Source organism: Pungitius pungitius, chromosome 10 (genome assembly GCF_949316345.1).
Source record: "Pungitius pungitius chromosome 10, fPunPun2.1, whole genome shotgun sequence".
NCBI classification, from domain to species: domain Eukaryota; kingdom Metazoa; phylum Chordata; class Actinopteri; order Perciformes; family Gasterosteidae; genus Pungitius; species Pungitius pungitius.
In genome coordinates this window covers 505,861-528,736 of record NC_084909.1, presented here as the reverse complement: position 1 = coordinate 528,736, position 22,876 = coordinate 505,861, and the positions used below count along the sequence as shown (strand labels likewise).

At 44.2% G+C, this 22,876-nt stretch overlaps 1 protein-coding gene across 11 annotated transcripts in view; it reads right to left on the bottom strand.

The window, feature by feature from the left end:
• Nucleotides 1-311: 311 nt before the first annotated feature.
• The window catches only part of stxbp5l (syntaxin binding protein 5L), a 78,123-nt gene continuing 55,558 nt past the window's right edge, over nt 312-22,876 (bottom strand). Inside the window, exons 19-30 of one of the 11 annotated variants that reach the window (XM_037487717.2) lie at nt 22,199-22,267; nt 20,900-20,965; nt 17,214-17,318; nt 14,281-14,334; nt 11,997-12,164; nt 7,020-7,124; nt 5,907-6,146; nt 4,725-5,088; nt 4,320-4,485; nt 3,597-3,708; nt 3,185-3,405; nt 312-3,078 (exon numbers count right to left, since the gene is read on the bottom strand). In XM_037487717.2, the coding sequence (XP_037343614.2) occupies nt 3,037-3,078; nt 3,185-3,405; nt 3,597-3,708; nt 4,320-4,485; nt 4,725-5,088; nt 5,907-6,146; nt 7,020-7,124; nt 11,997-12,164; nt 14,281-14,334; nt 17,214-17,318; nt 20,900-20,965; nt 22,199-22,267 (1,712 nt within the window). In that variant the 3' untranslated portion in view covers nt 312-3,036. The remainder of the gene's footprint in view (nt 3,079-3,184; nt 3,406-3,596; nt 3,709-4,319; nt 4,486-4,724; nt 5,089-5,906; nt 6,147-7,019; nt 7,125-11,996; nt 12,165-14,280; nt 14,335-17,213; nt 17,319-20,899; nt 20,966-22,198; nt 22,268-22,876) is intronic. The other 10 variants (XM_037487718.2, XM_037487721.2, XM_037487719.2 and 7 more) reach the window with 10 other exon arrangements.

The following is a 22,876-nucleotide window of genomic DNA, read 5'->3' as shown; positions in this document are numbered from 1 at the left end:
GAATGTAGTTTACTTTTGTAAAGTTCTTTCAGGTGGTTGTTTTTTCGGATACATTATTGAAAGCATGGAACATAATGGTGTGACTTTCTATTATATATATATATATATATAATTATGGTGGAAGTAAAACATTTTATAAATTGTGATAGGGTATATGAAATGTAGGAAATGTATTCTTTATCATGGTGATTCATTTAGTAAGAAATGCATTTCTGTGTGATTCATTGCTTTATGCTTAAATTAGTGATGAAGTAGGTAAGTAACGTTTAAAGGGTAAAAATATGATTTATTAAACAAGTGATACAGAGCTCTCAACTGTGTACATCAATCAATGTTTATTTCAGTTTGTTTTAGCATCAACATATGTTCAGTTCTTTTTTTATCAGGTAATTTCTATTACACTAGTATAATATCAATAAGAACAAAAAGTGGTAGAATCCATTTAAATAAGACAAACTTTGCTGCCATCATTGAGAAATGCCTTTTCAGGATACTACAGTGTGAAGAACTACAGAGTTCCAGTGATTTAGATGGAGCCAGAAAACCAGATACAGTACCAACAGGTACAACATATACAGAGAAAATATTCCAAGAATGTCTTTATCTTTTGTATTTTTTTTTTGGTTTTGTTTCACCGTTCTGCCAAGATTGAACTGTACAGTTAATATAAAAACCAAAAACATACTAACAAAACACCCTGTCAGTAGATGTCCAATTTTTTAAACTTTCTTTAGTTTTTTTTTTAGTTTTTTAAATGTGTTTTCTCTGCCATTGAAAGAACTGCACTGAACACAAATCTCATTGACGGTACAGAGATAGTAGAGAATTACATTTCATTTTTCTTTTCTTTTTTACATGATTAAGACACCTCATTAAATCAAATCATGTGTAATACTGAAAGATGTTTGACACGTCTTTAGGATTTCAGGTGACTCGGGTTTGGTGAAAAACAAATGGGTTTGAAGGCCAAGCCGGAGGAATCCCTCGGCAGAAACTAGCAATGCAGATGTTTTTACTTTTTTTTTTTTAGGTTCTGTGCGTAGGAGCCGCTGTGCATATTTTATGTGGGAGTGGTTTCAACTTGACCAAGGCGCAACACCTTAATGCTTTTCTGCATAAAGGCCCGAGGTGTCACAAATGGATATCAATAATCCTGCTTGGTTTTTCGGATCGATTCAAATCACAGACAAATACACGAGTACGAAATATCCTCCCCAGTTAATGCCGATTGCCTGTGTCGTGTGGCTACCCATTGACATGTACAACACAAGCACAATATGATACACCACCATGTATGGCGAAACACACAACAGCCTTCCGTTGAGAGGCCGTCACCATCAAATATAGGACTGTGACAAGCGGATAGCACAGTCATCAAGAACAATATTGAACAAAAAATAATAAATGAAAATAACTACTGACTTACATCTGAACGTCACTGAAATAAATACTGTCCAGACCCGTTTACTGGTAAACATCTCACAAGGGAGTAAGCAGCGATTAAGTGGTTGTGACTCCGATTCCTCTTAATACTCCCCTAACAAAGACTAAGACAATCATTAAAATCATTGTGATCATGAAAAGAGGACCGCTCAAGTTTAACCCCGAAAAAAACTACGTGAACCGCAACTTCTAACAAGTCCGAGGTGGAGAGAAATGGGAGGGTGTCCATCGTGTGCGATTGTTTTGGCAGACAGAGAGAGGTCAGCTGCTTCACACTGTGGCCCTCGTTGTCTCTCGTGCTCTCTCTGACACACACACACACACACACACACACACACACACACACACACACACACACACACACACACACACACACACACACTATGGCTCACTGAACTCATAGGTCTAACAAAGGCAGCTGTTGACCAGCAAACACCCAACAAAAATAAATGAATAAAAACACCGTCATATTTCATTTTTTTTTGCACAAAGAAAACAGACTTTTTTGACTTTTATAAATGCCCTTGAGCCAACTCCAAGTATGGCGTCATCTGTTCTGATCAAACAAAATGATGACAGCCACATGTCAGCTCTTTGTTTAGCGCTAGTAGATTCACTCGTCTTGTTTCGTTTGGCACGTGAACAGTGCTTCGAACACACTGGATCCAGGGTGCTTTTAACTCTTTCGGCCTTCGAATACGACTCACAACAATCGGTTCATGGTTTCATTCAACTGTAGTTGGTACGTTATATATTCCTCATCATCATTAGTGCTTTTGTAAGCAGCAGCCACCAAAAAGTGAAATTATTGTGATTAGACTGTGAATAAAACGTTTAAATACTACTTGTGTTCGCACTGTGCAGCCCAGAGTAATTGGTAAGAATTACAGAATTTCAGCATTAGCATAAGTGTGAAGAGGAAGCTAACTATGTGTATCTATATTGTGGCATTTCATATTTGCTGAAACTTAGAATAAAATACAAATGAACCAAAAATAAAAATAGAAAAAAGGGAAAAGGAATACTAGTTTTGGCTTAATAGAAATGCAGGTATAAGGTTCCCTTTTATATATATTTCTTTGTCAATATTTCAAAAAATATAACGTTTTTCATAGTTTCTGTTGCTGACTTGCATTATTAAAGAAAACGTTTCATTTGTGTATCTTCTGTTAAAGTAGCATGCTGCTTTTTAATATGGCAGTTGGATTTTTTTAATAGTCATCCATTTTTGTTTCATGCATTTCTTGTTGGTTTCCTTAAATTTATAGTATCTACACACTGAGGTCTAGAAAACCCAACCACATACACACACACACACACGCACACACACACACACACACACACACACACACAGACTTGTTGGATATCTCCAATTCCATCTTCGGTCTCATCTTCCTGTCCTCATCCATTCGTGTCTGGACAAGGAACCAATCTGTCCTCTTCCTCCAGCAATGAGACACTGTCCAGAAGCCGTAAAGACAAAGTCCCTCTTGAGACCCTCTTCATTAAATGCTCTTATTAATAGAGTGAAAGTCCTGTTCCGGCACGAGCTCCCGGGCCGTCCGAAATGCAGCCTCAGCCCTTCCTTTGCTATTACAACTGGTACCACTTCTTGTCTTTGCACTTCAGCATCAGCTGTAAGAAGAAAAAGTCACATTGAGTCGAAGTGGTCAGCGCTTCATTTTCACAAAGGTTTGTCAATTTCTAAGGGTTCACGAATCCTCAACCATCGCTCCCTCACCTCGTGGGCGTGTTTGGAGAAGGTCTCTGCGCTGGTCATCATCAGCGCGGTGCGGTCCTCCAGCTCCCCGAGCCTCTGGCCCCTCTCGTCCAGAGCGACGCGGGCCCTCGCCAGATCACCCATGACCCCGCTAGCTGCCACCTTCATGCCCTCCATCCCCACCTGGCCGGGGATGTGCTGGGCCAGACTCCGAGAAGCCTTCCCAGCCGACGCCTCGCCAACTGCCAACAACATCCGGTGAGAGAAGCAAAATGAAGGCATGCAGAGAAATAAAGAACATTCTGAGGCACCGTGATGGACGACTCAGTCCCTCCGGGATATTAGGTAATTTCTGTAATCACATGTGACATTTTCCGGGGGGGTCATTCCACTAAAAACCTTTATACAAAGAAAAGAACATAGAACAACGCACAAAGCTCCTCTCTGTCGAAGTTATGAGAATTCCCTCCAAAGAAGCCCTTTAGGAAGCCTCTGTTCTGGGCCTCTGGTGTTTCTATTGGCGTGAACAGCTCCCCGAGCATCTCCTGAAATGAATGAAACCAGAAAAAGAGATAAACTATTATTACTTTTAAAACTAACACTTTAATTCTGAACCAGTACTGTAATGACGTAATTCCCAAGAAAGATGGAGTCACAATCATCTCCGCTCTAACGCCACCTCTATTAACATAATCAGAGTAAGTGCTGTGGCTGCACAGTAGGTGGCACTATGGCACCATCATGCTACAAGCTCCACCGACATACCCTGTGTATGTGTGCATGTGTGCAGTGATGGCTCTCAGGAAGATACACATGAATGAATATAAAGATGCCAAAGTCTACATGCACATACACACGGACAAAATAAAACTAGATCCACCCAGTTTGAGATTAAAGCACACGCACGACGTGTGACATTTTACAGTAATCGCTTCTGAGGGTGGGAATAATATTATCTACTTTTAATATTGTCAACTTTTCTGCAGTCAGCTCCCAAGATGTGAGATAATACAAATTCAAGCCAATTAGAAAGGCCCTATGGTACTTTTCATTAAAACACAAGCTACATTCTGAGATGGTGAATGTCAGGGAAAGAGACGGAGACATATATCATGTAAATACAGATAGAATGAAAGCACAGGAGGTAGATGGGTACCTGCAGGTTGTCACACATCTCCTGGCTGTATGTAATTCTCTGGATCTCTGTCGGGGAGCTGAGGTATAGGGCCTGCCCCCCGTTGGTGAAGCAAAAGGTTCTAGCGATGCGCATGTCTGTCAGAGGCAGGTAATTCACATCCATCAGCGGCCTCAGACTGGGCAAACTGTGAGAGGAGCCATAGTTATAAAATAATAATTAGACACCAGAACACCTGTATCATAACAACTACAAAAGTAAACCGCCATAAAATCAAAGCCAAACCAGGCAGAAAATGGGCGATTCCTAAATTCCGACCTCAACAAACCATATGATTCATGGTGTAGCCTTTGTCAGTACACAACAAGCCTGAATGCATTGTTGTTGTAACTTGAGGACGCGAGCGCGTCATCATCTGAGTCGTACCTGAGTGTCATGACGTGTCCGTTAGCACAGAAGCAGGCCAGGCACACGCTGCTGCACAGCGACACCACGTCGGCTCGCAGCACAAAGGATGACTCGGTGATGTTGTGGACGAAGAGGCAGGACTGCGAGGGCATCAGCACTACTTTGGCCTGCTTCTCGGAGCACACCACGGCCAGGTGTCCCTCCCCGCAGTTGTCCTGCGAGGACGACGGCGAGAAGTTGACCAGCTTACGCCTCCGCGGCCGCTCGGGGTCCTCGGGGGCGTTGGGGTCGCGCCAAACCTCGTGGGGGCTCTGGATGAGCGCTCCCGTGCAGTCCAGGAAGCTGAAGCGCAACACCGAGCCCTTCAGCATCAGGACCGTGCCTGGGAGGGTTGGAGCCAACGGACGGAACACAACAGAAGAGGCAAGACGTGGGGTCGATTACTACAGTGGTCAAACTTACTGTGTCGCAAGATGATCCTGAAACGCTGGTCAGATGCAACATTTACTGCGTTAAGAAACGATCCACATGAGCTCTTTAAAAACACTTGATGAATGGCACAAGATCTTCCCCTTTAGGAGTATTTTTTCCCTAAAACCGAACATTTCCCTGTGTGCATTTGATGGGTCAGAACCATAACTCCATCCCTCCATATCAACATCGGGAGGGGATGTGATGTCAATACTGCAAACGTATAGTTCCAGCCTTACACCTGATTTGAACCTTGGTGTCATGCAAAATACCTCAATATGAGTTCAACGCATGTGGTCTGGACATTTAGTTCTGAATTGATGCAAATAGTAAGTTGGGCCAGAAGTTTAGAGGAACTTCCTCATGATCTAAATCCACTGCGTGGATGTGTGAACAGGCAGAAAACAGCAAGAAAAACAATATCTTTGAAAATAATCATGGCTTCTTTTAGTGATGAGTGAATAGTTTAGATTGACATAATATGTTTTTTTTTCTTCTTTTGATTCATTAAGTCTTTGTCTTGCCGTTGCTGCGGGGATCTGAAGGGATTCATTAATGGGATTTGCAAACTCCGTTACAGGCCAAAGGTCGAGCACTTTATTCGGTCGTAGGGTAAAAACAATGGCGACCACACCACAAATGTTAGTAATAAGACTGACGCACGTCACTGAAGACCCCTGAAAGGTCCGTAAAACCTGTGTGACGAAACCCTGTCCTGGTGGGACTCACCGCTGGGTCCGATTGTCACGGGCTCATCCATCCTTTCCTCCTGGTCGGTAGGAATGGACATGGGAATGAGAAGGACCACGCCTAGGCTGGTGCCCACCCACAGGCACGGGGTGGGCATTGCGTCACCCTTGCGCCCATAGGACTCGCCGAACTGCAGCGTGGTGACGGCCTCCTTGGTGTCCCGGTCGATGCTGCAAACGCTGGAGCTGCGCGAGCGGCTGAAGGAGTTCTCGCGGCTCTCTGTGGGGGCCACGGGCCCACAGAAGCACAGAAGAGGAGGGGGGACGGCGAGAGAGAGAAGGCGGGACGCGGGGAAAGGACGAGTTGCCGCAGTTGATGAGGGGTGAGAGAGGGAGGGAAAGACAAATACTCCTATGATCACAGGCTTTATAGGTAAAAATGCAACGTGGGAAAATACGTGGTACATTGAGAAGCAAAGTGACATTTGTTTAGTAAAGAGACAACTTGACAAATACAGATTTTCAGTGGCCCGGTAGCACAGTGAGATGTGCTACACATGTCTTTTCACAGCCCCACACACACACACACACACACACACACACACACAGACGGACACAAACTAGAATGCAAACACACACACTGGCTGTTGCACCAAATTTGACCAAATTTGGGAAATTCCTTTAACTCTGTTGGAGTGCTACCCATTCGCGCCCTGCATTGTGTGCTTACAGCCTCCATCAGTAGTATTTCTGTATTGCTGCATTTCTTTCTGAATTATTCAGAGCCAGGCAATGTGTGCAGTGCCTCATGCCCTGATGTTACTCAGAGTGCAGACTTTACGTAACAGCAACCATACAGATGCGTGCAAAGCGAACACATCAACCTGACATGAAAAAAAAAAACGATCATGACAGAAGTTCAATGTGTGCACTTTACGAGGCATGACGAGGGCCGCAGGTCAAGGTTTGAGGTGTTCACGGGGCTCGGGGTTATCAGCCATCACACCGTGGGGCGTGAGTGCGCCATTCGAGGCGTCTTTATAGACAGGGCCACAGGACGGACTGACGGACTGACATAGGGACTTGACGGACGGACGGACGTGTACTTTCAGCAGGACAGCAGTCGGTGGGTTTGTGGCCGAAGCCCCCTTACCTCTCTCACTCCAGCAGTAGGGGGCGCTGGTGGGGTGCTCGTCGTGGGAGTACATAGTGACTCCGTGAAACTGCTGAAGCATTGCCCTCCTGGACGCATAGCCTACTGGTCCCCCCACCACATGAAAGCCCATATAACAAAACGACACCCCGCCATGGCCGAAGGAAACCCACACACACACACAGACCAGGGCCAAAGACCGGACAAGACGGACAGATGAACAGCAGAACCGGAATGAAAGAAAGAAGAAGAGAGAAAGGTCCAGCTGAGTGTGGAGCTCTTTGCTTCAGATACATACAGAGACACAGGGGGGGGGCCTGAAGAAGGAGGCCCCTCCTTTATGTTCCTGGTGGCCACACAACCTCCACTCGCGTATCCATCGTCCTCTTTAAACAACGCACATCTGCTCCAACTCAAAGGAGCGAAACAACGTCTGACACACACACACACACACACACACAAGCATCCGCACTCAGCGATCCAAACAAAGGTGGAGCAAGGAGTCGATTTTTTCAACCACGCATGTCAAGAAAATGGAACTTCTTATTGTTATACATTTTGTTATATTATATATTTTTATTTTATTTTTGCTGTGAGTCCGTGTGGCGGCAGCTCGGTTCTGCGGCGTAAGGCGGTTTTGGCGTGTTGACGCCGTGTGACAGAGCCTGTGGGGTGCCGGGCTAATGAAAGTCAGGCACAGTGGTGCTCTGAAAGGACACAGGGACCCCCGGGGGCCCTGACAGGGAACTAGAGGCGGTGCCAGCGAGGTGATAAGGGCAGGCAGGCAGTCTGAAGCGTTGGGACGGACGTGAGTGTGAGATTTATAAAGTGGTGCATGCGTGCGGCGTAGAGACACAGGGACAGACTCCTGGAGATCACACACACTTTTAAACATTTCTATCTACAACCAATGGACGTACAAAGCTTTGGGCTAAGCTGTGCTTTAATGAGAATTAACCTATCTAAAGAATTTGTACCGTTTCAGATACACTCTTAGTATTTAATTGTGAGCTTAGTTGGGAGAAAAGACATATTTGACCTCAACATTTTAAGACAATTAAGATTAGTTAGTAATTATTGCAGTGATCCAACAGGGACATATTTTATTACACAGCTATGAAATGTTTTTTTTAATCTTGGTTTTATGGATGTTGGTGTATTTGGAGGCGGAGCCTTTTCAGCATCTGGACAGGTGGCCAGTAGGGCGGAGTCAGCTCAGCCGCGTGCAAAGGTGCTGTAAAATACCACTGTGGATGTTATGTAATTCTATAACATGTGGGTTATACTAAATGAGGTATACAACAACAACAACAACAACAACCCCTCTCTCTATGCAAGGAGTCTATTGCATGATCACATCTGCACAAGCTGACAGCGGACTCATGGACTTCTGCCTTCAGTATTTAACGAGTGTGCTGCCGAACCAAGATGGGAGGCAGGGGAATGTTGCCTGTACGTTGAGGGTGTCTTCCCACGCCGTTTGCCTCCTCGCCTGCCATGCAGGCCTCATTAACATCGGCCTCGTCTCTCGCACCGTTCCGTGACCTTTAATTATTCTAGTAAACCTGCTGGCTCTTCACTGTGGTGACCCGGTGCCACGGATAAACAACGGTGCCAGGGGAAGGCGACCGGTGGAGAAAATGCCACAGTGTGCCCGAAAAAAAGCGACTGTTGACACATAAAACGCACATTTAAGTGCAGACAAGGGATGCTGTCAGTTTGTCATTTGTTCTAAACAAATAAGAAACAAATCACATGCATCTCTTGTAGCATCTGAATTACAATTTAAAAAAAGATGTTATTTGAGTATAGCAGACATTGTGAGTGATGGATTCAATGGATCAGGAGAAACTTTAGGAACATTTGTAACCCAGATTACAAGCTGCCAAAGGGTTTAAATGTAAACACAACAGAGTGTAACCGTGTCAGAATCCACCGGTTCAGTTTCTGCAAAGCTTTCTACAAACGTTCCCACGAGTAGAAATGTTCAAACGCCGACACTAGTGTTAGAAAGGGCTCCAATACAGCCCAAAAACTCTTTATTGGGCAAGGTCGCCATATGACCTGAATAATCTGATTATTCATCATCTTATTTACGTCACACAGGGACAACACTCTCCATCCAATCTCTTCATCCCGATCCGACGGCATCCAATTTTCAATATTGTTCTAAAGCCCTGCGACGTGTACCTGGCAGCTATTCATTACACCCGACAACACGGTAATGCTGGAAGCATGAAGGCACTCAGCAAGTTGCATACAAAGTGATGCAATACAATGTGGGACTAATTCACATTATGGTCCTGCGAGGGGTGTGTGTGTCCAGATTGGAAAAGATTCCTCCAATTACATCCAAATAAGTGATTAGACAGATTAATCATAACTGATTAAAAATGTGAGTTGTCCTTGGAACATTTTAAAGGGTGAAAATGAAAATGAAATCCTCAGCCAGCTGAATGGCAGCAATTTATTCTTCGCACTACAAAGGGAGCGTCTGTCCATCCCTCTTTTAACCCACAAGTCCCACCATGTTACACTTTGATGACCTTTGTCAATTGATTTAAGCCGGAGCCACATTCTGCGAGTTATTTCAGCCCAACCAGAAGGACACTGTGTACCACTTAAACACACAAGGGCACGGCTGTTATCCCCCAGACAGACAATCACATGCTCCTCTGGTGTCAGACGGCAGCCGCGGGGCGTCTCCCTCTCATGAGAGTTTTGGAAAAAATAAAACTCTAGGTTGCCATGACCTGCTGCGTCTAAGCAAACGCCGTCATTCTCACGAGAGGCCAAACTCCGTACCGCTAAGGTATCATTCGTGTTGACAACAATGACCCGAATGCAGCCAATCAGGATTTAGCACACAGTCACTCAATCACTGAGTCAGCGTGGCGTGGGAGGGGTACATCCGTCTCTGTCCGCCATGAAAGATTCTCTCTTTTGGTTACCTTAAATAAACCAAGCTGCCACCTCGCTGAATCCAATCGAGGAGTGAGTTTCATATTCCTAGATGCATCCAATCAACTGTGGAAGAGAGCGAGCAGGCGGCCATGCAGCTACATGCGCAGGAAGTGGCTTCCGTTTATGCAAATGAAAAAATGGCCTCCCACCCCCCTCCAGGTGACTGTTGCATAATGAGGTGGATGAAGATGAAGTGATGACAACAGAATAGCACTGCACCCATCCTGTCTATTATTTAGAAGAAATACTGTGTATTGTGTTGCTTCAGCCCTCCTCAAAAAATCCCTTGAATCACTTTTAAGACTTGAAGTCCGGAGCCAAAAAGTATTTTGATGAGATGTTTTTCCACTTTTTCCTAAATGTTTAGTTTAGAATATAGAGATAAAATGTCCTACTAGGACAAAGCCTAAACTACGGATCCTTTAAAACCTTCCTTAGAGAATTAAATCTTCGTAGAAACTATTTCTACAATCGACACTTGAAATGATGAAGGCTTGCAAATTTCAAGAATTCATTGCACATCAACATTCATGTTTTCACGGTGTGTTTGGCTTAAAGCTAACTAGTTGATAGTATAACACATGTTCACTCACCCACACATTGGATTTCTATCACGCACACACACACACACACACACACACGCACACGCACACGCACACGCACACACACGCACACGCACACGCACATGCACACACGCGCGCACACACACACACACACACACACACGCACACGCACACGCACATGCACACACGCGTGCACACATGCACACACGCGCGCACACACACACACACACACACACACACGCACACACACATGCACACACACGCACACATGCACACACACACACACACACACACACACACACACACACACACACACACACACGTCCAACGGGAGTCAATCGTTTTTTGATGGTTCATATTAACGTCAAATGAAGGAAAACAAATGTTCGATTTGTCATTGCGAAATGGAGATTATGATTGATGTTCTCTTGTACTACCTAATAATCACTGATTGTATCCGTGCGTATATCGACAATGGTGATTATAGTAAGAATAAACAACACGTTTTTGTAACGAAGATAAATTGTATATAATTACGCACAAGCACGAACAAACACTAAATGAAAGCTCAAAGAACGTGGATTTGGAGAAAGTCAGGAAGTGTGGCCACACTACATCAATATTTTGTGCTTCGTTCCTGTATCCAAACTAAAATAAATAATTAAAAAACACATCCAGAATCTATTGACGAGAAGGAATAAGAAAACATGGCTGGAGACGACATCACTTGGTTGGTAAGTGCGGCTTTTGAAATCAAATTTAAGGATATGCAGAAAAACACTGGAGAAGAATAAAATTAATTAATTAATTTATAAAAATGTTATTTTTTACCAACCTTCAGGAGCAGAGGAGCCGGTGGACACAAGCAACAACGTTAATGGGCTCAATGCAAAGGTTATTTCCTGCATTGAGCGGAGGCGGAGCCGGCAGTCCACATGTGTCGATGTGATGCTGATGCAAGATGCTGTATGTCAGGCCCATGGCTGGTTGGCCCTGCTGTAACTGGACAACTTTCAAAGCCTCAAGCTGAATTGTTAATTAGTAGAAATAATCCTGTTAACGGGATGTGAACGTAAATCTGTTATTTTTTTTTTTTTTAATCAGACACTGGTGGGGGCATACTACTCTACACAGTATGTATATATACTGTATATATATATACAATTTCTTTTTTGGTGCAAAAGAAAGACACCAACTGCCAAACTCCAGTCAGTGGCCTTCTGAGAGCTTCACAGACCTTTAGAGGTTTAATCACTGACAGAAGAGCTCCACGAAGGTCACGAAGGTCCACTATGTTTTACACTGCCAACTTGCATTAGCACACGCTCGTCTTTTGTTAACTATGCATCAGGACTTCAATCCACTTACCCCCAGGGTGGTAGCATAGCATGCACTTATCGGGAGGGGGGGAGGGAGGGGGGGTTAGGGTTAGGGGAAGACAGGCACACACCTTCAGTGTGGGACACAGGCAAAGAGACCTCCATGCAAGCAGCGGACTGGGCCTTGCGGAAGGGCGGTCGGCCAGGGCCTCTGCGGGTAAGCCGTGGCCCCTCGGGGCCCATCGGGACGCGGGGCTTGGCCTGGGAGGTGGGGCTAGTGCAATGTCCATTGACATGATCTGTAACAACGGCAAAGCATTAGCAAACAACACCAGGCGGGCAATAAAAAAAACGTTCATTTTCTAATCCACCACCGCAATATCCATCTTCATGTCATCTAGAACATCTTCACATGAGGGCAGAGAAATATACTTATTTATAATGCAGTTTTTAAGGATATAGCTCGAGCTTTCTCTCCCTGCATGGATATTTGCTTTCTGATTAAATAAAAAATAAGACTTATTACTATATAAGAAGGCTACTTTTGCAGTGTAAGTGGAGCAGGCCAATGTTGGAAATCTGATAGTCAAGGAGAATCACTGGTGGTGAGAGAGAAAGGGAAAGCGAGAGTGAGTGACATAAGGCTGGAGAGTGGTTTGACGACAGTATGAGCGGGGAGGAGAAAGAGAGCAAAATGCAGAGAGCCAGAATGCAGTTTCATTTCTGCTGTGTTTTTTCTGTTTGGAATTGAGGTTTGTGTATTTTTTTAAGGCAGGACGCTTTGTGACATTACTGGCTAATGACCAGTTTTTTAAAAAGCTTTTATATAGGATTCTATATCTTGGCGACAGGAAACTCTTGTTTTGTCCTACATGGCCTCCCCTCAGGGACAGAGTTTGTTACTCAATGTACAGTGCAGGCAACATAATTAGTTTACAGCCAAAACTCGTCAATGCGCAATTAACATTAAATGGAACCTTGCCTGTGAACTCACTTTTTTCGCTTGTGTTGACTGATGAGTAAAAAAAAAAAAACCTTTTCTTGAATGACATCTCTGTGACAGTAAGTACGTTAAAAGCATTTATTTTTTGTTTCAGCTATCGGATTCCAAAAGAGAATCAAGGATAATTAGGATAGTACTAATTCACCACAACACAAGAACGTGTCACTATCCGCTCAGCATTTAGCTCTCATCTAATGCCTGTCACCTCAAAGCCAAGAGTCCTGTCAGGCCATCGGATGCACAAATAATTCTCAATTTCCACCGCGTGCAAACACTCGTCTGGTTTCACAGCAGGACGTGCCGGGGCAACGCAGCGACTGGAAGCTGCAGGTTGTGTTGAATCGACCAAACAATCGCAAAAGCCATGTGAGTGTTGTGAATATTAAACAGACAAGCGGTAAATCAGCCACTTCCCCCCAGAACATTCTGCAGGAAAGTGATACAAATCAGAGGGAATAGCACAGTACCTCACACACACACACACACACACACACACACACACACACACAGACACACACACACACACACACACGCAGCACGGATTACCGACCATGCAAACGTTTGCACATTTATCCGCCCCAAACACGGAGAAAAAGTGTTTTGACCAAATATTTGGTTGTCATGTCCCACAGCTGATGGTATTGAGGTAAAAGATGAATTATGCATTCCCCCTTGTCTACTGACCACATGCATCCTATTAACACTTCGAGGGCATGTTTGAACCTTCTAGAACTCAAAATGCTGTTTTTAATCAAACTGAAGGCTTGACGAAGAATCCAAGTTTAAGGTTGATCTTTTGAGGTATGGATTTTTTATGCATGTTGTAGTTGTAATTGAGAAAATAAAAGTGAAAGTTTTTTTCCATACCTGTCAGGTATAAAGTCCCAGTAATAAGTAGACATTTTATGTTAAAGAAGCAGCAGATTTTGAAGTGGACAGCATGTATGAAGCAACAGTCTGCAGGAGCAGAGGAGTGGAAACCTGAGATTGTGATGTGTATGTACAGTAATAGAGATGTATGGGGGGGGGGGTGATGATCCAGTCCAAATGGAGACAGGACTGTTTAAAAGCTGGGCTGTTGATGGCGGAAAGGTTGTGTGAAATCAGAAGATGGTCCAATCATGATAAAGCCCGATCAAAGCGAATTTAGATACAATGAAATCACCTTATAAAACACTTGCAAAATGTAGAAGGAACAAATACAGAAGATATAAATCAAATCAAAATGCATTAAGGGCTAAAATGGACACCTTCGTCAGGCAGCCTCGAGAGTGACAAGGAAACTGAAAGAGGAAAGTTTGAGTGAGAATAAAAACTACGTAAGCAACACAAAAGACTGGAAAACATGATCAAAGAAAAAAAAATGGCTTAAAGGAAATCAAGTGAAAACTGCTGGCTTTCGCCTACCGTACCAAGATCAGTCTTAAGATCTGTTGGCAGACTTAATTTTCTGCCGGGTCCCTTTACTGAAACAAAAGAATAGGAAACAAAGCACCAGTTAATCCCTATAAATAATAAGATGAAATAAATAATAATAAAGTTATGGTAGGTAGTGATCTAAATTAAACAACGACAAACAAAAGTGCAAAAAAAGAGAATAAAAAATACTTCAAATCAAACATAATGGGAATCACTCAAATGAACAACGAACCACAACATGCAAACGGGTGCAGTTGCAGGCATTTGTCAATGTGCACGCTGCGCTGTTGTCCCAGACCAGTGCTCCCAGCTGCCTGCAGGGTCACCTTTTTGTTTTGTTGGTCCCCCTTACTGCACAAGTCTAAAGTCTGATTAACCATAGCAATGTCCTTTCACGAAATACGTCACTTTTGCTGAAGTGAGGCAGTAATGTGGGACTAATGCCTGGGACGTGTGACACGGGGGGGGGGGGGCCAACAGAGCCACAGGTTGTCAATGCAAAATTCACAGTTAGACACCGAGGGCAAAAAATGACTTCTTTTGAATAACATTTTGCAAGCATTCTGCAGAGAACTGCAAAGGTCAAAGTTGAGATGTCACCAGTCAGTTTTCCCATCAGAAAGAAGGCAATAATGAATTGTTTCTTTGTGTGCGATGTGGAAGAACGAGGATGGTGATTACATGAGAAGGTAAACATTCCAGAACCACGGGGAAAACCTGCAGGATCATCACTTTACTTTGTAATTTGAACCGCTAACTTTACAGTGTATGGACTTAAGGTTTTAACTCTTCTGCTTTTGAGAACCATAGAAGGAAATATGCAGAAGAAATGGAGCCCACTGGGGGAAATGGTGGAAGTTTCTTTATTTCCCAGAAAAAGCGGTTGCATTAACGCTTCTTTCTAATCCATTTCTACAGTTGATTTGCTGTGAATGACCATGTATGCTGCTCAGTGTCAAAGGTCATTTTGATGAAGAATATACCTCTGTCATTGCAGTGGGTAAATTGGGGTATTGTGGTGCAGTCATTTCATTTTTCAATGAATACATTTTATGTTTCCCTTTTTGTAGGAATAAGTAGGACCTATTTCAATAGTTTTGTGTATTAGATAAAAGATGAGCTCTTTGTGTGTGTGTACCAGATGATAAAATGATCTCATGATACACCTGGTGCACCTGCATTAACGCTTTATGTAATAAAAAGTATTCAAAATGAATGTGTGGTCGGCGAGGGGTTGTTTATTTTCAATATGAACAATAACCGGCCAAACATGAAGCTTTTTGTTTGGTGCTCTCTAAACTCACCTGGTCACTTTGGTGTTATCTAATTAATCTTTTTTAAATCGAAGTTGACAAATAATTACCATTACGTTCCATAATTCTGGTGATTTCTTTTCATAGTTAAAGAACAAATGAAGCCAAGATGTTGTTGTTATTGTCTTTATGTGAAACGAGCCTCATGTGTGAACTCAGCCGTCTGATTTTCACTCTGTGATTTGGTCACATAGAATTAGTATTGCAAACTTTGGGGCTTTTTTTTTTTTTTTTTTTTACTATGTATTGGTCACTGTGTCTGAAATGATAAAATGTAAATCCAATATTTCCACAGACTGTGCTTCTTTGCTCTGCTCCTCTTGTCCTCTGCACAGGCCTAAGATTCATTGAATTTAAAATGTTGTTTTTTCCCCCCAAAGGGCGACAGTAAAAATACTGCAGGAAGAAAACAGAAGGCAGTGTGAGTCTCTCCTTCCAATCTGAAACCCACCGTTGGATGGAAGGTAAACAACACTGAGAATCTGCATCCAAAGCTGTGAGCTAAATGCAAACTTTAGTTTACGCTCATCGCAGAGCCAAAGCTAACAAGCTGCTGTTTTAGCTCATCGGATGGAGGCTGTGGGTGGAGGTCTCTGCTCCCCTTCAGCTGTCTGCGTGTTTATTTTTCAGGGCACATTCAATCAGAACGACGACATGTCTAAACCCAAACTTTGTTTAAGTTGTTAAGGATCGTTCACCAAAAAACAAAAAAAAACGATGGTGGTACAAGAGGTTCAATGAAGGTCGGCAGTTAAATATTTTACTGATCATGATTGTGTGCAAATCTTCCAATAATTAAATGAAATATTTGTCCTGACCTAAGTGGTGAATTTGCAGCGTCAAACTTACGCCTTAAAATAATGATTTTTTGTGTGACTTGAACTTCATGTGATTGAATGCTGAGGTCACAAATGTTGCTGAACCTCGAACTCCATCCGGCCCAAACACTGATGACCAGCCGAAGCAGGCTGGGGTCGCACCGTACTGAAGGTCAGCCCCCGACACAATGAGGGGCGACGCGGTGCGGCCCGGTGAACGTGGTGCGTTGCCCCCTCCTCGTCACAAAGAGCGAGCGGCTGGGTCCCAGAGAGGAGAAGGAGGGGCCCGGCTGGAACAGAACCCCATTCCTCTGCCCGAGACCCAGGTGAGGCACGTACAAAACAAGCATAACCCCCCCTCAGAGAGCTAATGCAACACCAGCCTACCTCCCCGGTCAGCATGTCTACACTGCAAGCCACTCGCTCCGTGGGTCACCTGCATCATTGTTTATGACAGGTGTATCATTCACCTGTTTTCTTTTCAATTAAAGTCAGGTTAAACCAGCGAAGCTTTGAATGGTTTCAAACTTTTACACCTGCCGCGGAGATGAAAAAAAAAAGAGAGATTAAAGAGATTGCGCTTCACTATGTATCGTAGCTCTGTGAGGTTTTCTCAGTGTGGAAGCGGAGCAGACATGCAAGGAGCAACATGGAAACGACTCACCTGTGCACAGACGACCCGATGACCCCACCCTACGCCCTGGTTGCATTATTGCCAATACAATAAAAAAAAAAAAAAAACACAAGCAGATGTCCATGAAGAGGCTGAGATCTGTGAGACGACCCTCCTCTTACCATTGTCCAGCAAGTAAAAGACTGGACTGCAGTGGCTGGCTCTCAGACTGGCCACGGGCTCTGGGTGGATGCGGGGCTCATTGTGAAGGGAGGTTGGGTAATGAACTGGAACAGGAGATCCGACAAAACAGAGACTTTTCAGGGCAACAAGGGGACACACACACTTACACACACACACACACACACACACACACACACACACACACACAGGGCAAAGTACGGAGAAGAGAGACTTGCAGGTAAAAAGAAAAACAGGAATGTAATAAGAAGGTTAAGGACCATCTCACCAGCAATACAATACTCAGAAGAAGAACTTTGATAATCACAAACAACAACACCACGACTACCACGAATGCTACGACTATAAAACACCACAGTTACGGATCAAGTATTTCAGCAGTGGATCCTCCAGATGCATAAAAGCCGAACGCACCCTACCTCTCCCTCTACATTCCAACAAGGCTTTCAAGCATTTCACTTTTCAGACATCAGACGACGAATCGACTCCATCATTTCACAGTCCCTGTGCTGCTACCGCTATCCGTCATGGGTCATGTTTAAAAGGGAAACTCATGTGAGTGAGCCAACGATGGCAAACCGCACAGTACCGTGCATATAGAGATATGGATATATATATATAGATACACATCATGTATAGCTTTATACACTTTATTTTATCCAAGCTCTCTGGCGCTGCACTCTCTGCTGCTGGGGGAATGGCAGCTTAGCAAAAGGGACTCAATATCTTATAGTTTATAGTATATATAAATATTGTTTTCTAACAAATCATCATTCTTTTTTTGAGGGGGGGAATCCTTTTTCCAACGTTGTGTGCAGAACAAACTGGTTATTTATGAATGTGAGTGTGAATAGTGCATCAACACTGACAAATGTTTTCTGTATAAACCTCGATTCACAAAAGGTTTTTCCACTGTAGGATCACAGGCATTTCTATTTGTCATAATCAATATTTTATCCAGACAATTTTCATTATACTTTAACAATCCACCATGCCTCTTGGTAAGTATTCTGTTGTAAAAAGCAGCGCAGCAGCAACATGTTGTTGGGAAAAGCTTTTGTTTGTTTGCCTTGAGCAGGTGGCACCAGTTTGACACGCTGTAAAAGTCTGTCTGTCTCTCTCGTCCTGACACGCTCACCGCTAAAAATACCCGGCGGGGGGGGGGGGGGGGGGTCAGAGCCCCGACCGCCGGGGCATCGCGGCTCCCTCGGCTCGCCAGTCCGGCCCAGCAGCCGGGACCCGGTCGAGCAAACGTGACGCGCAACCACGAGACACAAAAACAACAGACCTTAGGATAGGAAGAGAAGAAGAAAAAAAGGAAGAGAATGGGAAGGATGTGGAGAGAGAGAGAGAGAGAGAGAGAGAGAGAGAGAGAGAGAGAGAGGCCAATTACTGGGCCTAATGACGAAAGGAAAGATTGGGAAGGGGGTCACGTAAAAGAGAGGGAACAGCGTGTAAAGGAGAGAGAGAGAGAGAGAGAGAGAGAGAGAGAGAGAGAGAGAGAGAGAGAGAGACTGCAGCTGCTGACACGTGAGGCGGATTAGGACGACGGCGTCTTCCTTAACAAGCTGTCCACAGCCTGTGTGTGTGGCCTTGAGAGGACACGGCGCGCCAGGTGGGCCAGGAACAGCCACACAGCCACTAATGGCCCCGCAGAAAGGTGGAGGTTGATATCCAGCAGAGGGGGGGGGGGGGGGGGGACTCTTCGGCTGTCGAGAGGCGCACAGCTGGGCTCCCTAATTTGTCTCCAGCCACGAGCAGCGCACACGCATGTGACTCTTGCGTCATTGTATTGAAGATTTATTCGTGGTTGATGAAAACATTCACGTTGGGCCACAATGCCGCTGTTAACATTTCCATCTTCAATAGAGACGTCATCCGCCTTCTCCTGCTTCACTCGGTGCTACTGCGTCATGCTGAGTCTCTCCACATGCTTTTCATCCAGTGGCTCCATAATACTTCCTTTCTTCCGTTTCTCTAATTAGCAAATGACAGGCAGTGGTAGCGGGACAGAGTGACCATGACCTAGTCCCAGTCACAATGCTGCAGGTCTCTCTGCCAGGACACCAAAATAACATCTTGTCCTGCTTTTGTTATTCTGTTCTCGTGCTCTCCTCACGAGGCTCTCAGAACGAGCACAAACCTGAAGGACTGCTTTCAGAAAGAAGAACTCCAGCGTGAGACAACCGATCCTGGACATTTCTGATTATTAATTGATTCATTCAAAAATAGCTTTTAGCTAATGAATTAGAGTTCATGCTGCATATAAAAGATGGACATCTAAAATAAGGTTATTTGAGGCTGGAAAAGAAAACCTGCAACATGGACACGTCTTTGGCATAAATATCGTCTCAGTTCAGGTCCAGTTCATCTGTTTTCTGCCAGAAAGCCACAGGATGAAATAGCTCTGCTCTGTCATTCGTTCCACCAAAACGTCTCAGAATGTTTCGAAAAAGCCAAAAATGGAACAACGTGAAGAAGTGATTTCTGAGTCACAAAGGCTGGAATATGAGGCATGCCTGCAGTTAAGCATCAATTGGAAAATTGATGTGTCTGCTTGACCACCTTTGGTGCAAACCTTCACACGTGGTAGATCCTACCACCTCCTACCAGGTCCTCGTCATCCTGTTCACACCACTCGGGATGAAGGTAGGAATTCAGCCATTGTCTTTTGCACAAAGATCAGTTGCGGCGCATCGATGTTCATGACAAATAGCACAAGTATGAGTGTATCCCTGGTTCAAAGACACGTTATGTTTGATTCCCCAAAAACCCCAAACTCCACCTTTGGGAAGATCTTTCCCCAGAACTTGGATGATAGAATGGCAGAGTTTCTGTTCTCTGCTGGCAGGTTTCACGGATGCACAGAGAGCTATTTCTGGAGGCTCAAAAAGATGTTGTAGAAGAATTGTTCATCTTTTCCTTGAAAAACCCTCTCCAAAGCACAAATGTTGCCTTGAAGGCAAACATCACAAAGGGAGAGTCACAGAGTGTGACAGAACTATGGCTCAGACCTGTGTTGAAAAGGTTCTTCTCATACATTTCGAAGGTGTTATTATGTAGAGAGAAAGCTGCAGAGGTGGTTTTCTATATAATGTCAGCTACACTCTCTCAATTTGACTCTCAGCTTCTACATTAGCTGAGAGTGTTTTTCCCACAACACCTCAAAGGTTCCTCTCAATAAATCAAATTTATTCTCTTTTTTCTGAATTCTTTTCTAATTTAATCTACGCCTTCTCCAAACAAACAGATCTATTGCATCCAAACTGGCATCGTGTCACCTAGTAATAAATATGACATTAACTACAAATATTGATTACATTTATAATCTATGCCTCCCAACACCATTTCTCTCTAAAGAGACACGTCTGGTTAATCATGCATCCGATGGCATTTAATGCAAGTAACACACTGCTACACGTGCTTTCTAATGCGGTACGAAGGAGGCCTTTACACTACATTATGGATGATGCAAATGAATAATTTAACCAGATGTGAGAACGGTTCCGATCTGGGCTCCTGCCACATGTTATGAACTGCAGTTCATCATCCCCCCCCTCGCCCCCCCCCTGAACACTGAAAGGTGTATTGCTCAGTCTAAAAGAAGACGAGCTCTGTGTGTTCTCCAAACACATTTCCCCCACAGGTGAGTGTGTCTGCAGCTTACCTGAGGTGGGCGACTTGCTTCTCTCCATGTCTACGGACTGCTGGTTGTCGGAGAGCTCGGTGAGGCCTGCCGCGCACAATGGTGCCCGAGAGGAAGGAGAAGAAAAAAAAGTAGAAAACAGTCGATCCGTGAGATTATTTTAACCTCGTCGGTGTCACGGATTTAACAAAAGTCACGTTGGTCGATCTCAGCCACGCAGCCTCAGGAAAAAGCTTCTTCGCTTTTCTGATTTGATAAAACTGCAAAATAATTACTGGTAATAAACTCATCATTTGTGAAGGGTTTTATGGGGATTTGAGGTCTTTCATTTGGAGAACTCTTATTCACATTTCACATTTCCCCTGTGAAGGTTTCTTAGGAGGTATTTTTGTCTTCCTGTAGCAGAGTGACTGACACCTGATGCGACCTGCACTACGATCTGCTCAACGCAGCCAATGTGAACCTCGCCTTTTCAATTGATAGACAGATTGCACGCAAAATGGAATAAATGTCTTCTACTGCGAGCAGTGCAGATCTCATGAAAAAAGTAGCACACACAATAAAAACACTAAACAGGACAAATACACATTTGATCAGGATCCGATCAAATCTCATCACATGCACATGCCAGAATCAGAAGTTAGACGAGCTTCTGCTATAGAAACCTCTTCATCCTTTTAGTCTGACTACAAGTATAAGACTACAAGGGGCTTAACGCACATTCATTAGTTCTTCATTAACTGCCTCACTGAGTCGTCACAGTTCAACAAATGTGGCTTCATAAAATGATGTGTCTTCGGTAAAAGTTTGCCGGAAAACTTCTTAATGCAAAATTCCTTCTATCAGTTACAAATGTTTTACAGAGGATTTAAGGCCCTTGAAGGGAGTCTCATTAAACTTTTGTTGTAGTATAAAATGAACAATTCCTTTGTCATTAACCAAACGCACATATTTTGTAGTTTCACTGGGCCCAGTGGAAAACAAGGTTCTATTCGCCCCGCTATGCGTCTGTTAAAATATACATCACATGGGTCATATAAAATTCATAACTGCCCTTACTTACAGACTCAAAGGAGTGTCTCTCTGCAAAGGACGTACCGTTGGACATGACTGGAATAGGGCACTTCTCTTTTTTATGCTAAAATATAGATAAAAAACAACCTCTTCCAATCCAATCATCTCTTTTGGTTTGTCTCTTTGCTCCTGTGGTTCACACTGTATAACACCCCCCCCCCCCCCCCCCCCCCCCAACCCCCCCGAATCACCCACCCGCCGCACACAAACACAGAGTCCCCCGGCCTTCATGAAGGCCCGACTTACTCTGATAGGATGTGCGGATCCTTTTCTTTGAATCTGAATAAAAGTTAGACAGGCCGCGCATGCAAAACTCTGTCAGGCCGGCCCGCATGCCCACAGAGTCACCCAAAGGTGGGAGGAGGTGGGGGCGGGGGAGGGGGAGGAGCAGGAGAGAGGATGTTGGGCGGGGAATGAAGGGTGCAAAGTGTGGGTGGAGATGCAAGGAAAGGGCAGATGAGTAAGGGGAAACAATCGTGAGCGTAAATTAGAAAAAAAGGAGGTTGGATGGAGCAAAGAAATGTTAGGATGGTGGGGAAGGAAGGGGAGGAAAAGGGAGGGAAGGAGGGAGGGAGAGAGAAGAACACACAAGCTTAGAGAGGAAAATAAAGTGAGGGCAAGCAGCAACCGAGTGTTAGTGTCAGGGGGAGGACGGACAAGACGTACCGCCGCTGCTGCAAACCCCACAGGCCGAAGTGATCGGCCATTTGCAAAAGAACTAAACCCACCGGGGTCACCGGGGTCACCGGGGCGACATATCGACATATCGTTACTTACAAAAAGCATCAAAATCGATATCCTGTTGCCTTCGAAGAATTGCTTTAAATTGCACTTAACTTGTTTGTCTTTGGTCGTAGGCATGGATTAAATAATGCATCACACTACAACTTAAGAAACACACCCAAAAAACTATTTTATGAAATG